The 16,285-nt window shown below is 32.8% G+C and overlaps 1 protein-coding gene across 9 annotated transcripts in view; it reads right to left on the minus strand.

The window, feature by feature from the left end:
• The window catches only part of Cntln (centlein), a 365,014-nt gene that overhangs the window by 119,087 nt on the left and 229,642 nt on the right, over positions 1–16,285 (minus strand). For 8 of the 9 annotated variants that reach the window (XM_047524968.1, XM_047524966.1, XM_047524964.1 and 5 more), the window contains one exon: positions 9,484–9,584. The exons of the other annotated variant lie outside the window; for it this stretch is intronic. In XM_047524968.1, coding sequence (XP_047380924.1) covers positions 9,484–9,584 — 101 coding nt within the window. The remainder of the gene's footprint in view (positions 1–9,483; positions 9,585–16,285) is intronic. 9 annotated transcript variants of the gene reach the window in all.

Below are 16,285 nucleotides of genomic sequence, written 5' to 3' on the forward strand. Positions count from 1 at the left end.
GTTAGGCCCAAGGCATAGAAAGAAACAAGGAATCAACTCTCTGTCTCTTCATTCTCTTATCTTCAAGGATCTTGGGATTTGGGAAATGAACTAAGAGAACCTAGTTAGAAATATACCCTCCTTTTTTATTTATTTATTTATTTTTAAGATGGTGGGTGTGAGCATGTTCTTCACTTTACAGATTTATTTTCAATGGTTTAGTTGTAAATATTTTAATCTTTACTACTATAGAAATTCCTTCTGATTTATACTCTTTCTTAAGTGTTTCTTCTCTCTCCATTTCACCCTTTTTAATATTTTAGTTTGTTTTCATAGTTTAAACTGATTCAATTTTCTATATTCCTCTTTTAATACTCTTGGCTTACTCTAGGAGTCAAGGGAACTTCTTTCACTCCCTCTTCAGGTTTGAGTCTTTAATTCTGTTGACATAAACTGACAATAGATTCACAGGATAAAAGGTATACCAGTTTGTTAATGTGCACATGGGTACAGGAACAAAACACAAACACTAAAAGATTGGGTAAATGGTTAAAGCTTCAATACTCTCTCCCTAGGGGAAAAGGAAATGGAAGAGGGCATTAAAAAAAATTTTTTTTCTCAGGACTAAGTAAATCATTTTTTAGGAGAGGTAAATGGGCCTGAAGAATACATAATAGCCTAGGACAAAGTGAGGGGCTGAACTACGCTAACACCAAAGATTGTCTTATTATGCCAATAAAAAATCTTTCACATGGCAGTCATCAAAATAATAAATGATGTCTTTGGTACAAATAAGTGGACACCTTTTAGTCTTTTCTATGAGTTAGTCTTTTATAGTTAATGAGATTTTAGAAAGGGAGTTCAAGGCAATAGCATTTCTTTTGAAAAATTTCCCTTAGTCCAATATGGGATGCAAGAAACAAGGAAAGTTAGAGGGACCTTGATTCTAAGACAGCTTCTAAGGCCTTCCAATTTCACTTCATCCAAAGTGCTAAGCATAACAAAGCATCAAACTTTCAGATATTATTTTCTGAACCCCATCATTCTATTAAATAATTAAATTCCTCTGCAACTTTTCACTGCTTATTCTCCATTTAGATTCTTTTAACTATATTAACACATTATTTTTAAAAAATTATTATTATTATTTTCCTGATCTTGATATGAAGCTTCCTACACATACTTTCTTAAATGTCTGTTGGTGATTATATCAATTGTGAGATTATGAAAGAAGAATAAGAATTTGTGTATGGAAAGTTTCCCAAAGAATAATGCTATTTCATTTTTAGGAAAAGTAAAATAATAATTGTAGTTTAGAAGGTACTTATAATACAGTAAAACTATGTAAGTTTGATTTTGCCTGCAGTTCCTAACACAGAGCTTCTAAAACCTTTGGAATTTCCTGAGTAATCAGAGGAACATATTTTGTTATTCATAAGACACTCCTTTGAACCATACTAGAGGTTCATGCTAATCAAATGACTCTTGGTGGATCCCTACATAACTTAAGGAGAGGAGCTAGTGAGAAACTCATCATGTGATCAGAGAGTTGGAACTCTCAACTCCACTTCCAGAATTCTGTGGAGGGAAGAGGAGCTGGAGTTTGGATTTAATCACCAGTGGCCAATGATTTAATTAATCATGCTTAGGTAATGAAAGCTCCATTAAAAGACCTAAACAATGGGTTTCAAATGTGTTCAATGGTAAACATATCTAGGTCTTAGGAGGGTGGCAAATCCAAAAAAAGCATGAAATAATTGTGTCCTTCCCTCCATGTCTGGCCCTAGACATTCCTTCTATTTGGCTATTTCTGAGTTAAACACCATATAATAAACTGATTAGTAGTAAATAAAGTCTCTAATAAATTATATCTGCAGAAGTGATCATGGGAACCTCCAACTTAAAGTTGGCTGGTCAGAAACACAAATGGAAATCTGGGATTTGCCAATGGGCATCTGAAGTAAGAGAAGTCTTTTGAAACTTAAACCTTAACCTGGAGGTCTGTACTGACTGAAAGTAGTGTCAGAATTGAAGGAAGGAGGAAATATCCTATATAACTGGTGTCAGAAGTTTGAGGAAAATCAGCTCACAGTACTATTTCAGATAAATGAATTAGGAATAAATATGTAATAATCAGTGAGACTTGCCATGAAAAAAATTGTTGTGTTTTGTTAAATATTGTCTTAGGTAAGATAAGGCGGAATCACTGACCAAAATTTGAACCCATTTCCTCTGAAAAGTGAGCTGAGTCAATAAAAAAGTCTTATTTCTCATGGAAGAAAGCAAGAAATCAATTGCTTTTGGTGGATAGGAGAGAATCTTAGTCATTTCATGTGACTACTACTGTTAATATGTGGCACATCTTCCTGAGATTTAACCTATACCCTTTGACTTCATCTTGGCAGAAGTCATGGAGAGAATTTATTTAATCAGTTAAAGTTGGAAGAGAAGTAGGCCATTTGTTATCATTAACAACTCTTCTGAAGAGGATGCTGCCAGAACAATCAAAGTGTCTTTTTCTATGAAAAAATGTAGGGGGATGAGATAATAGGTAGTGGGGTTTTTTTGTTGTTTGTTTATTATATTTTTGTAGTTTCTTCATTGTGTACTACACCCAGTACATAGGTTTATTTGCCTTAAAAATAAAATGTCTTTAATCAGGGATCTTTGATCTCATTAGTTCACATGGATGGGTTAAAGAGAGTATAGTATATTCAGTTCCTTTACTGTGAAGGCCATATGTAATACCCTTCTTTTAATTTTATGCTATTCCTTAAGCCCATGTTTTGATGATAATTTGAATATTTTACACTGATTTTTTTCTACTTTCAAGTGTTTGACTACATTTTAATTCTTATCTTTACATTTAAATGAATTAGCTTTGTGAAGTTTAAAATTTTAATTTGTTTCTGATTTCATGTTATATATTAATTGTACTAATTAAAATTTGTTTCAATTGATTTTAGTGTACCCTATATTCCTGATATTGATTCTCTTATTTCTTTAAAACTATTTCTTCATCTTAAATTTCCTACTTTAATAGTTTGTTTCACTGGTTACTTTATATTTCTTTTTTTTAATTTGTTTTTTTTAGTTATACATGACAGTAGAGTGTATTTTGATGTATCATACATACATGGAGTATAACTTTCCATTTTTGTGGTTGTACATGATATAAAGTTACACTTGGTCGTGTATTCATATGAACATAGGAAAGGTATGTCTGATTCATTCTACTGTCTTTCCCATTCCCATCCCCCTTCCCTTCCTCCCGTTCCCTCCTATTCAAATCTGGTGAATCTACTTTATATTTCTTAAGGTAACAACTAGAAGGAAACTTGATCTCAAGTGTAATATTAGCAATCCAAAAAACTTATATATATAGATCACATAAAAATATATAAACCTGCACATATAAATAAAAAGTATACATTTTATATGCATGATGTATGCAGAATACATTGAGGGCACATACACACACACACACACACACATACACACACATACACACAAAGAGCACAGAAAGGTTTCTTGGCAGTCCAAATCTTTCTAGATAGAACTGACAGGAAAGAAAGAGAATATCAAGCACAACTCCCCAGGAATATCAGATGATTAAACACATTCTAGGTTTTATTTTGTGAATTTTTATTCCAGGATAAAAAATTAAAGCTAAACATATGAAATATAAGACCAATGAGGTAGGGAAGGGTTAGATATCAATGGGATTGAGGAATTTGGGCTTTATTCTATTATCAATAGGAAGTCACTAGATTAGGTAATAATATAACATCAAGAGGTCTATATCCAGGAAGAGTAGGGTGGAAGAAATGTTCTTATGTTGATCATAGAAATTATAAGTAGTGTAAAAAAAAATCTGAGTTTGATCATCCCTTTCTTTATAAAAATATATTGCATAGGTTTATAACAATTATTTTCTTTAAATATTTAGGCACCAAGGTATATCCCCACTAGATTAATGACTATGTATTAAATTATGGCCATAAAGAATTACTTAATATTAATTATTCTAAGAAATAAATATTATTTTGACATTCTTATTGCAAATGAAGTTTTGACTTTATTTGAAAAAACATGAATGTACTTGAAAATGTTCCCTTGAGTCATCTTTATGTCAAAATAAGGTACCCATTTCCCAAGGTCTGATTTTTTTTTTCAGCCTAGATTTAAGGAAGCCGCAATCTTTCCTTAATATTAAGGAAAACTGAGATACTTGCTAGAAATTCTAAACTCAAATTTTCTGCTGCCTATCTATTATGAAATTTCCAGTGTTTCCTTTTAAGTAGTATCTATTAGGGAAAGTCTAAAATTTATAATTTACTCCATTCTGGATCAAACCAGACCATCTAGTACCCCATCTATTTGCAACATGTGTATTTTCTCTCATTGGCTTATACTTTTGAATCATAGTATGGTATAGTGTTATTCAGCAAAAGCTTTACTAACTTCTCTGGATCTGAAATATAGATCCCAGCTTCACTGAAGTTACATCTGGCCATGTGATTTGGTTTGACACCTGGGGGGAAAAAAATCTGTTTTGTCTTCATTTTTGAAAGATAACTTTGCTAAGTATAGAATTCAACATGGGCAGGTTTGTTTTTCTTTTAGTACTTAAAATGTACTTTACTGTCTTCCGGTTTCAATTGTTTCTAATGAGAATTCTGTCATTCCTTGATTTGATTGTATATTGTCTTTTTTTTTTTTTTTTTTTTTTTCTTCTTTCTGTGCTGGCAGGGGTATGAACTCTACTGGGTCTTTGAATTTGGAGATTGTTTCCTCTAATCCTTTTGGATGATGTTTTTCCTTACACTTGGGTAGTTTCCTTACATCCATGGGCTAATTAGCACCTAGCTAAAGTTGAGGGGGACCCTCTATAGATCTTCAAAGTACTGTCTCAGATCAGATTCTCTAACATGGCACAGCTTTCTCAATCTTCTTGGACCCCAGGATCTTTCTCCTTAATTTAGGAACATTACCAGACTTTAATTAGGGTCTCTATTTCTCTGCTATGGCTTATAAATTCTCTAGGCAGCAAAATGGGGTTATTATAATACTTACTTCATTTATTTGCCCTTTCTCTGGGATGACATAGGCATCCAATGTACAAAAATCAATTTTTCCATATATTTTGTTTAGTTTTTAATTGTCCTATGTGGAAGGGTAAATTTGGTTCCCCTGGTCTACTTTTATTGAACATGTTTTCCTCAGATTAAATCCGAAGCCTAGGTGAATAGTAACTTCTCTCCTTGTAGTAAATGCATTTTATTTCTTGTTACCTATTTGCCCCTGGCTATTTTTATAGTGGTCGTACAAGTTAAATATGTCCTTCAAACATGTCCTCTGAAATTAGTTCTATCTCCTCTAGACTTCCCATATGAATGCTTTAAGTCCCCACCATACTAAATGTCTACTAAAAATTATAGTTCATAGAGTAATAAATCATTAATATAATCTTACAATATCTGTCAAGAGCTTAACCATACTGTAGAGAGCTGAGTTGCTAAATGTTTGAGTAGCTAAGTCAAGACAACAAGCCAAAATCAGTTATATTTGCCTTTAATCATTTACTGAGACAGTATAAGGAAGAGGCTGAAATGGGGCAAGTGCCAACTTTCCATATTCTATTTTTGTCCCATCAGCACTGACATGGGAGTTGTCTTACTATCACATGAGCTCCAAACAAAAGTTTCCACTAGTTTTGTGTATCTTGAGCCTAAGAGGAAAGTCAGGAGAGGAAAAATATAGAGTCAGAATGGGCCTTAAAATGAGGAAAACTGTTTTCAAGTTTATTGCTAGTTCTCTACCTCCTAAGTAGGTCTGTGCAGAGGCACCTGAGGAACCCTCGGCCAAAGGGCCCTCAGTAAAGCAGCTTCCAAATGGAGGAGGGACATAGGCTAGGGACACAGATATTTATAAGAGTATGTTAGCCAGGGAGTCTTGAGCACTTGATCAGTGCCCAAGTAACTCCCTTCAGATACTGCAGACCAGTGGCTGTGTGCCAACTCTGGTTGCATGAGGGCAGCTTTCCCCTGTAAGGCATGCCAGTTAAAGTCTTTGTAATTACCTGTGGTCAGGCCCGAAAAAGTGTACTCCCAGGTTAGCCAGAAGCTAAACTCCTCCATCTTTCTTACAACTGCAAGAGTATTCATAAACATCACTTAGGGTGTTCATCAATGAAAAGCTGAGGGCTTGTGTTTCAATCAAACAATGCAAGAAACAAGCAAATGGGAAAACTCACAAAATAAACATCTGTGTATTGCATATAGGTATGTGAGTTGGCTGAATCACCTCTTCCTGTTGTAGGGGATCCAGTCCAGTTCTGTTTCAGTCTGGTCTGTTAAGGTCAACTTCATTTTTCCACATTTCTGATTCTTAACCACAAAGGTGCAAGTGTATAAATTTGTACACAGCTTTTAGGCTTGGTTTAGGTACTGACATATTGTAATTTCCATCCACATGTCTTTGGCTAAAATAAGTCATCTTGCAAGTTAGCAAAGACCCTCAGCAATTTAGTGAGATACTGTTTCAAAATTTTAAAAATAAATAAATAAAAGGAGTAGGAATATAACTCAGTGAAAAAGTGCACCTGGGTTCAGTTCCCAATACCAAAATAAATAAATAAATATAAATAAAGGTAACAATATTACTATATAACCTCAGTACATCCTTAACACATGTCTATAACAATGCTCTATTTGAAAAATAAATGACATGTAGAAAGTTCTGGAGGGAAAAGATATGACCCAATAAAATTACACCAAATTTATCCTTTAAATATAAAGATAGTTGAAATATATTCTCAAACATATAGGCTCTAGGAAATATAGTGGTTTTGATTCCCTCTTGAAGGAGAGAATATTTTCAATTATATCTGGTTAACCAAGAAATATAAATATATGTACACATATATAATTACATTAATTAAATTACTATACTTATTAAATATATATAATATACATATATAGAATTCATTAAAGAGTCATAGTTTTAAAAAATGTGATAAGTAATATTAGAGTCCAATATATACAAAAAGAAGACTTTAAAATAGGAAATTTTTGCTGTGCTATAGAAAGTTGTAGACCCTGGCAGAACTTTTAAAAAAGATAATTTAATGAGTAAAACTCAAGATGGAGGGAAACAAAAAAGAAATGTTTTTGTAAAAATACTGGTGTTTTCATCTTGCATAGCAATATTTTAATTTTTAATGTCCCTTGTAGCAAGCAGGTTGTGCCCTGCTCTGAGTTACTCCATGATGTATACACAACAGCAGTTTTCAGGCTGTGCCTAAATCTGAGTCACCCCGTTTTATAAAGCAGTAGTTAGTCATAAGTGAGTCCATTCAGATTTTAATGCTGAGGTAGAATGATTCTACAACCTTGTTTGTACAAGTAAACAACCACCATCTGCCTAGAACAACCATAAGGCACAAATTGATAAATTAATTGTGTTAATAAAGATGACCACTTGTGAATTTACCAAATTAATCAGAAGCACATGTATACATGAATATATCAAAGTCACAGTGGAAAAACCAGGCCTATGAGTTAATCAAATACACCAGACCATCAAATGAAGCAACCCTATAAACTGAGGACCATAAAAGAAGTACCCTCAGACTGGACATATTCTGACCCTGTCACTTGGTCACTTGTCAAGAAAATATCCACAGTGATAAACTTCAGAATCTCTGTTCTTGGACTTTAGCATGTTCACAATACTTCCTAAACTGAAATACTTTAAAAAATACATGGTAATTGTATCTTCAATATTTTTGTAACCTTTCTTCTTAAACATAGAAAGAATTTAAAAAGTTACCTCTTGAATCAATTAAATATTTATCTAAAGTTTAATAGTTCATTTACTTCTTTTTTTTTTGGTGTGTGGTACTAGGAATTGAATCTAGCACCACACATGTGCTAGACAAGTCTTCTATCATTAAGCTATGTCTTCAGCCCTTTTAAAATATTTTTAAAAATTTTGAGATACAGTCTCATTAAATTGGCCAGGCTGGCCTTCAACTTGTGATCCTCCCACTTCAGTCTTCCAAGTATCTAGGATTATAGCCTTGTGCCAACATGAAAACTCTCATTTGCCTTATCTCAGCTTTTTTCTATTTCATTGGTTCTAAATAAGTATAGTAAATTTAAGCCTTTTTCAAAAGTAGCATAAATTAAATAATTTATTTATGTAAGCTATTTCTATATAACTATTAAGAAATGGCTGATAATATTAAAAATTTTGTTTTTAATTGTTTATGAATTAGTTTCTTCTTTACTTTCTTCTTTATAACTTTTCTTACTGCTTAAATATTTATATGTGCATATTTTTCAAAAACAATAATATCATTATTTTTTAAAAAGTAAACCAAAGATAATGTCTCAGAGACACCAGTATTTAAAGGAAAAAAAATGGAAAAAAGCCCAGTGAAAGAGACAAAGAAGATACAGAAAAGAGCAGGGAAAAACCATGTTTCAGAAAACAAAAATGAAATAAGCTTGAAATGTGATGAAAATTAAAGGTATAAAACAGAAGGGTTCAGATACTTGTTTCATTAAGGGCAAGTGAAACAATAGTAGTTGAGACAAAAGTCAGAAGAGGAATATAGGGAAAGAAATTATTAAGTATAAATTGTCAACAAACAAAAGTACAGTGGAAATAATTAAGACTGCAGAAAATTAAGTAAGATTAAGTCCTATCTATCAATCTTATTTACTTTTTCTAATGAGGAACTAATACTGTATGATAAATATTGTTATCTTTATTTATTTATTTTGGTAGTGGGAATTAAACCAAGGGGTACTTTATCACTGAGCTATAACATGTTCTTATTTATACATATTTTAACACTGAGACAGGATCTTGCAAAACTGCTGAGGGTCTTACTAACTTGCTTAGGCAGGCCTAGAACTCAGCCTCCCCAGTCACTGAGATTGTGGGCCTGTGCTACCACAGCCAGTTAATATCTTCATCTTGATAAAGGAATAATCTTACAGTCAGAGTCATAACACATTTCCTATTCTGAAATAATTTTAGGTTACTGGTCAGAGAGATTGCACATTTGAAGTTTTCCAAGTCTCCTTCTAGATCTAAGATTTTGATTCCAATAAAATAGAGGGTATCTAAATGATCTTTTTAAAAATGTAATGTTAAGTAAAAATACTAAAAAACTATTAACTCCATATTTTTTACAGAACTGTAAACAAACAAAACTAGGAAAACCACATCAATAAATAATAAAAATGAGTAATTTTTCTCCTTATCAAACATCTCTTAAAATATTTTCATAAATTATAAATCATACCAAAGTGGGATTTTAAAATATTCACTCTTTGATTTTCTCATAAGAGGTAAAAATGTTAATGAGTTATTCATAAGTGGTAAAAATGGAAGAAAAGAGGTATATTTTTAGAAGAAACAAACTAAAACATAAAGAAGTACATAATTTAACAATGCCTATACTAAATATTTTCACAGAAAAAATTATACCTTCTCTTTTTTCTGCCATACATCTATTCAATTCTTGTATTGTTGCCTCATCAATAGATACGTGTACTTTAAGTTCATCCAACTCTTCCTGAAGATTCATTCTATGAAAATTAAAGCAATGAATAATTACATAAATATATATGTTGAGGAATGCAAACAAGTATTTGTAGCAAATAAAGGCAATAAATATGTCTGAAAATACATAAACTGGAAAATGGTAAAACAAAAGCAAAAAATATATTAATCATATTAACATCCTCAAAATTACAATTGAATTTTAATGAGAATCTAGAAAGTAAAATACTTTAAGTACATGATTTCTGTTAACTTTATCATAATGAACATGGCAAATATTTAAAGTACACACTTTTTTTTTCTGAATTTTATTATATATGAATTAATCCTCAAAAAGAAAATAGGGCTAGGGTTGTGGCTTAGTGGTAGAACACTTGTCTTGCATGGGGGAGGCCCTAGGTCCGATACTCAGCACCACATATAAGTAAATAAAAGCTCATCAACAATTAATAAAAATCAAAAAAAGAAAATTTTAACAAAAAAAAAAGAAAGAAAGAAAAGAAAAAAAGGATTGTAAGGATTATGCCAGGTGTGGTGGTGCATGCCTTTAATTCCTGTTATTTAAGAGGCTGAGGATCACAAGTCCAAGGCCAGCCTTGGCCACTTAGTGAGACCCTATCTCAAAACAAAATATATAAAGGACTGGGGATGTCACTTATTGGTATAGTGCCCTTGGGTTCAGTCCCCAGTACTGAAAACACCAAAACAAAACACTTGAGCTCTACAACAGCCAGGCAGGCCAGAAGTACTGCCTCCCTCTGCTGGCAGCAGAAATGGTGACCAGGAATGATGCCAAAGTGTACACCCCTCCCCCCCAACTTCTTTTCTTTTTAATTAAATTTTTTTTTTAATTTTTACAGACTGCATTTTGATTCATTGTACACAAATGGGGTACAACTTTTCATTTCTATGGTTGTACACATTGTAGATTCACATCATTCATATAATCATACATATACCTAGGTAATACTGTGTCTTCTAATATCTTTCTGTCCCCCACCCCCTCCCACCCAATTTTCCTCTACACCATCCAAAGTTCCTTCATTCTTCTCCCACCCCCCGACCCCACTGCCACCTCTCCTTGTTATATATTGTCATCCACTTATCAGAGAAAACATTCTGCCTTTGGTTTTTAGGGCTTGGCCTATTTCACTTAGCATGGTATTTTCCAACTTCATCCATTTACCAGCAAATGCCATAATTTTATTCTTCCTATGGCTGAGTAATATTCCATTGTGTATATGTACCAACAGTTTCTTTATCCATTCATCAGTTGAAGGGCATCTAGGTTGGTTCCACAATCTAGCTATTGTGAATTGAGCTGCTATGAACATTGATGTGGCTGTATCTCTGTAGTATGCTGATTTTAAGTCCTTTGGATATAAAGCAAGGACTGGGTCAAATGGTGAGTCCATGCCAAGTTTTCTGCAGAATCTCCATACTGCTTTCCAGAGTGCCTGCACCAATTTACAATTCCACCAGCAATGTATGAGTGTACCTTTTTCCCCACATCCATGCCAACACTTATTATTGCTTGTGTTCTTCATAATAGCCATTCTAATTGGAGATAGATGAAATTTTAGAGTGGTTTTAATTCACATTGCTCTAATTACTAGGGGTGATGAACACTTTTTCATATATTTGTTGATCACCTATATATCTTCTTCCATGAAGTGTTTGCCCAGTTTCTTAGCTCATTTATTGACTGGGTTCTTTGTATTTTGGGTGTAAAGTTTTTTAAGTTCTTTATAAACTTTGGAGATGAGTGCTCTGTCTGAGGTGTGTGTGGAAAAGATTTTCTCCCACTCTGTAGGCTCTCTTTTCACAATATCGATTATTTCCTTTGCTGAGAGAAAGCTTTTTAGTTTGAATATATCCCATTTATTGATTCTTACTTTTATTTTTTGTGCTATGGGGGTCTTGTTAAGGAAGTCTGGTCCTAAGTCAACGTGATGGAGACCCGGGCCTACTTTTTCTTCTATTTGGTATAGGGTCTCAGGTCTAATTCCTAGATCCTTGATCCATTTTGAGTTGAATTTTGTACAGGGTAAGAGATAGGGGTTTAATTTCATTTTACTGTGTATGGATTTCCAGTTTTGCCAGCATCATTTGTTGAACAGGCTGTCCTTTCTCCATGGTAAACTTTTGGCACCTTTGTCTAGTATGAGATAACTTTACTTATATGGGTCTGTCTCTGTGTCTTCTATTCTGTACCATTGGTCTACATGTCTATTTTGGTGCCCAGACTATTTTTTGAAAATCATATATTGAGCCGCTTAACCACTTTCTAACAAACAAATATGCTAGGTAAAAAAGTACTAAAAAGTTTAAATACATAAACACTAATTGCAAACACAGTAAATCTCTAGATGTCAAATAAATTCCCCTTATGAGTTCAATGGATTTGAGCTATCATGGTTAGTATTTGACCTAGATCGTACTGTAGAGAGGCCCTCAGACTACCAGATCTAAGTGGGAATAGAAATCTAGACTCAGGGCTCTACATGGGGCCCTGAATCGTAACTGGTACAACTATAGCAAACTGAGAGACAACACTTTGCTAAATAAAAATCTGAATATCTGAGTTATCCAATTGGGGTTCCACTGAAAAGAACCCTCCTGCCTCAATCTGAGGACAGAACCAAGTAAACCACACAAGATCAGATCCTAAGATCCTATTATTAGGTTCAAATTTGAGTCATATAACATTTATAGAAATGTAAGGAATCAAAAAAATAGTAAAACTGGTATAGAGGCAGTGTAAACTGGAGGATTCATGCAGACATAATCATCCTGCTACAGTTCTGATTTTAATGTCCCCCAAAGTCCCTAGGATGGTGCTACTAGGACAGAGTGGAGACTTCAGCAGATGAGGCTTAGAAAGTGATCTTGAAGTCACTGAAGTCACTGTGCCCTTGAAGTGGACTGTGGGACCCTGGTCCATTTCCCTTTCTCTTTACTTCCCATTCATAATGTAAGCTGTTTTGCCTCACTGTCCCTCTTCATAATAAAGTGCTGCTTATCTGAAACAATGGGGACAACTGATCATGGGCTGAAACCTCTAAAACTGTGAGCCAAAATAAACCTTTTCTTCTTTATAAATTGACTATTTCAGTTTTTAAAAAGAGTGACAGAAAGTTGACTAACACACATCCTCTAAAGGGAGGCTTTCAGAACAAAGCAAATGGATGGAAGAAAAACCACCATAAGTCTACCGAAGAAGTCTAACTAGGCAAAACATGAAATACGGTAATAAATTCAGCAGCATGAATGAGTCTATATATATCAAAATGGAATAAAACACAAAAAGCAATAAATATAATGGAACAATTCAATTCAAATGACTTTCCAAATAGATTTTTAAAAGAGACAAGGTGTTAAGTATATGCAAACAAAGAACAGAGGTTATGAAATAAAAGAAAACAAGAATAAGAACCAAATAAATGCATAAATGCTTAATAAAACAACAAATAGGATAAAAATTGAAAATAAAAACTCAGTGGATAGATTAAATAGCATATAGAAAAAACTAACAAAATTGGTAAAATGAAAGAAAATATAAGGGGATAGACAGAAGGAAAATAATAGCGGTATATAAAATATGTTGAAATTGAGAAGTCCAGAGAGCATCCAATAGAATTTTTTTTTAAGAAAATAACTAAGAGAAGGGTGGAGTTGAGTGGAATAATCAAAATAACACATCTGAGGATTTGAGGATTGATGAAATATATGAATTAACTGATTAAGAAAAGAGCCAAAGTACAAGCAGAATAAATAAAACTATTTTCACACTTAGAAACATCATAGTGAAACTTCAGGATACCAAAGAAAGAAGACGATCTTTAAATAAATCAAATTTACAAGAAAAATAACTAACAACTAAAATCAAGTATTATCTTCCACATACCATGGTTGATTATTTATGACTTCAAATGGAAATCTATCAAAGAGTTTTTTTTGGGGGGGGGAAATAATGTTAAAAGCAAAATTTGAAATAAAATCGGCAGTGGTGATGAAAGACATTGGCAAATGTGCACACAACACTAAACAAAGGTTTATTATGTAAAGCAATCATAGTAATTATCTAATAAAAGGAGATCTAAAATAAGGTAGAAATAAAATTTAGACAACAAAATGATATAAAATGAAGGGAGGAATCAGAGTTAAAGCATTTTAAGGTTCTTCTATTGTTGTAGGAAGACAGAAGTACTTGTGAGTTTTAGACCATCAAATATATGACATACATGATAGTTTCAAAAATAATCATTTATACTTTTGGTAGAGCGATTGCCTAGTGTGTGCAAGTCTGACTTTCAATGATGAGAGAAAAATCATTTAAAAATGAAAAACAAATTTAATTTATAAGTCAGAGGAAAGGATGACAAGAAATTTAAAAATGTAGTTAATCAAATTAAAGGCAAGAAAACCATTTTCAAAAATGTTCATAAAAATTAAAATATAAGCCAGTTATGCTAGCATGAACTTTCTACTCCCACTTACTCAGGAGCCTGAGGCAGAAGAAATATTTCAGCCAAGGAGTTTGCTGCCAGCTTAGACAACACAGTAAGAACCTGTCTTAAAATTAAATTAAATTAAATTAAAAATAAACAGCAAGAAAAAAACAGTATTAATAATAAAGATGGTCATTAAATAATTATCAAATAGTGATTTACTGGGAAAATATATTAATTCTAAATCTTTATGTACTCTACTACATAAGAAATGTAATTATGAAAGTAAAAAATAAGTAGTCTTTGTTTCTTTTCAGTCTATTTCCTAAAATATTGAATCTTACAGTTTGATGTGTGGACTTAAATATTTTTGTTCATACAGACATAAATATGTATATGTACGGAGTTTCAAAAATTTTAGCTCCTATGATCACAGAATTTTTTCTTTTTCAAAAAATTTATTGGGGCATTATAATTATACATAATGGTGGGGATTCATTATGCTATACTTATATATGTATATAGTATAATTTGATCAATCTTATCCCCCAGTACCTTCCCTTCCCTTTCTCCTATCCCTAATCTGCTTGCTCAATTCTGTTCTCCCTTCTATTATTATTTCACTTAGTATATTTTAATTATATAGATAATTGGGGATTCATTGTGGTATATCCATATATGGACATAGCATAATTGGATAGATTTCATTCCCCAGTACTTCTCCAGGCTCTTCCCTGGTCCCTTCCTCTTGATCCTCTTCCTCTACTCTTTGGTCTTCCTTCTGTTTTCCTAAAATCCCAGTTTTTAATTCCTTTTTGTTTTCTTCTCTCTCTAGCTTTCCATATGAGACAAAACATTGAATCCTTGACTTTCTGAGTCTGATTTATTTCACTTAGCATGAGTTCTCCAGTTCTATCCCTTGACCTGCAAATGAAGAGATTACAGATTGATAGGAGGAGCACATACATAAGCACACATATACACTCAACACACAATGGTTTGGATTAAATTCTTCATTTGTTTACCTAACAATATGGAAAATACTGAAGTAAGACAGCCCTGCAAAGAAAAAGCAAATAAAATTTATCTCAACCCAATAAAGATACAGAATGCTTGAGAAACACTAACTAATAAGGTCAAAAAACTTGGCCTTATTGACATTTTTAAAATACTGCGCTCCAAGAATAGCATGACAAGCATTCTTTTCAAGTGCCATGGAACACTCATCAAGACAAGACAAAATACTGAACCATATATCAATTCTAAATGAACCTAAAGTCATTTAAATAAAGCAAAGCATCTTTTACAAACTCGCTATAATTACATTAAATTAAAAAACAATATCAGAAGGATGTCTAGAAAAATCCCCAAATATTTGAAATTAAAGAACTTACTTCTAACAAAGATTGACTGCTTGAGCAAATATTAGTCAGGGTCCTGAAGCTTCTCTTAGACCCAACGGTGCATCTCCTTATAAAATCAAGCTTTAGCAAACAATCCTAAGTTAGTTTTAGCAACAACCTCTCTACTCCTAATATCTGATCGCCATCAATATCTGACTGGGTTCCTCATCCTTCACCATTCCCCAGATGATGTCTGATCACTCTGGCCTATCTTTATGAAGACTCCAAATAAGGCAATTTAAGCCAGAAATCCCCGATGTTTCCTTAATAATTTTCTATCCACTGACTCCTACCCTGCTCTGGCTGTAAATTCTCACTTGCTCATGGAGTGTTCAGAGTTAAACCCAATCAATCTCTCTCCACCACTGTAAAATTCTACGTAGTCTATCTATGGTGAGAATCCTGAATGAATTCTTCACCATACTTTAATAAGTTATCATTGAATAATTTTTTGATTTACACTATTAAATATGTCTTTTAAAGATGGGTCCAAAAGGAGTTAGAACATATTTTGAATTATAAAAAATTAAAACAAAATTTAAAAAATTGTTAGGTGCAGCTAACTCAATGCTCAGATAGAAATACAAAATGATAAATACTTATGTTAGAAGAGAAGAAAGAGCTATGGTGATGTGAGCTTCCAAAAGTGTTTTGCTTATTTTTCTATAGAATCGACTGTCCCTTTCTTGTTTATTCTTAAGATTTTTTTAAATAAACTATAAATTCTAATCCTTTGCTGGACATAAACAATGCAACACCTTTTTCTCACTCTGAAAGTTGCCTTTTAATTCATTCAATGATATGTTTCAAAGAATGGAAGGTCTTCATTTTGACATTATCCAATTTATCAATTTTTAGTTTATGTTTACTGCA

The sequence above is a fragment of the Sciurus carolinensis genome, chromosome 14 (genome assembly GCF_902686445.1).
Source record: "Sciurus carolinensis chromosome 14, mSciCar1.2, whole genome shotgun sequence".
Classification (NCBI taxonomy): Eukaryota; Metazoa; Chordata; class Mammalia; order Rodentia; family Sciuridae; genus Sciurus; species Sciurus carolinensis.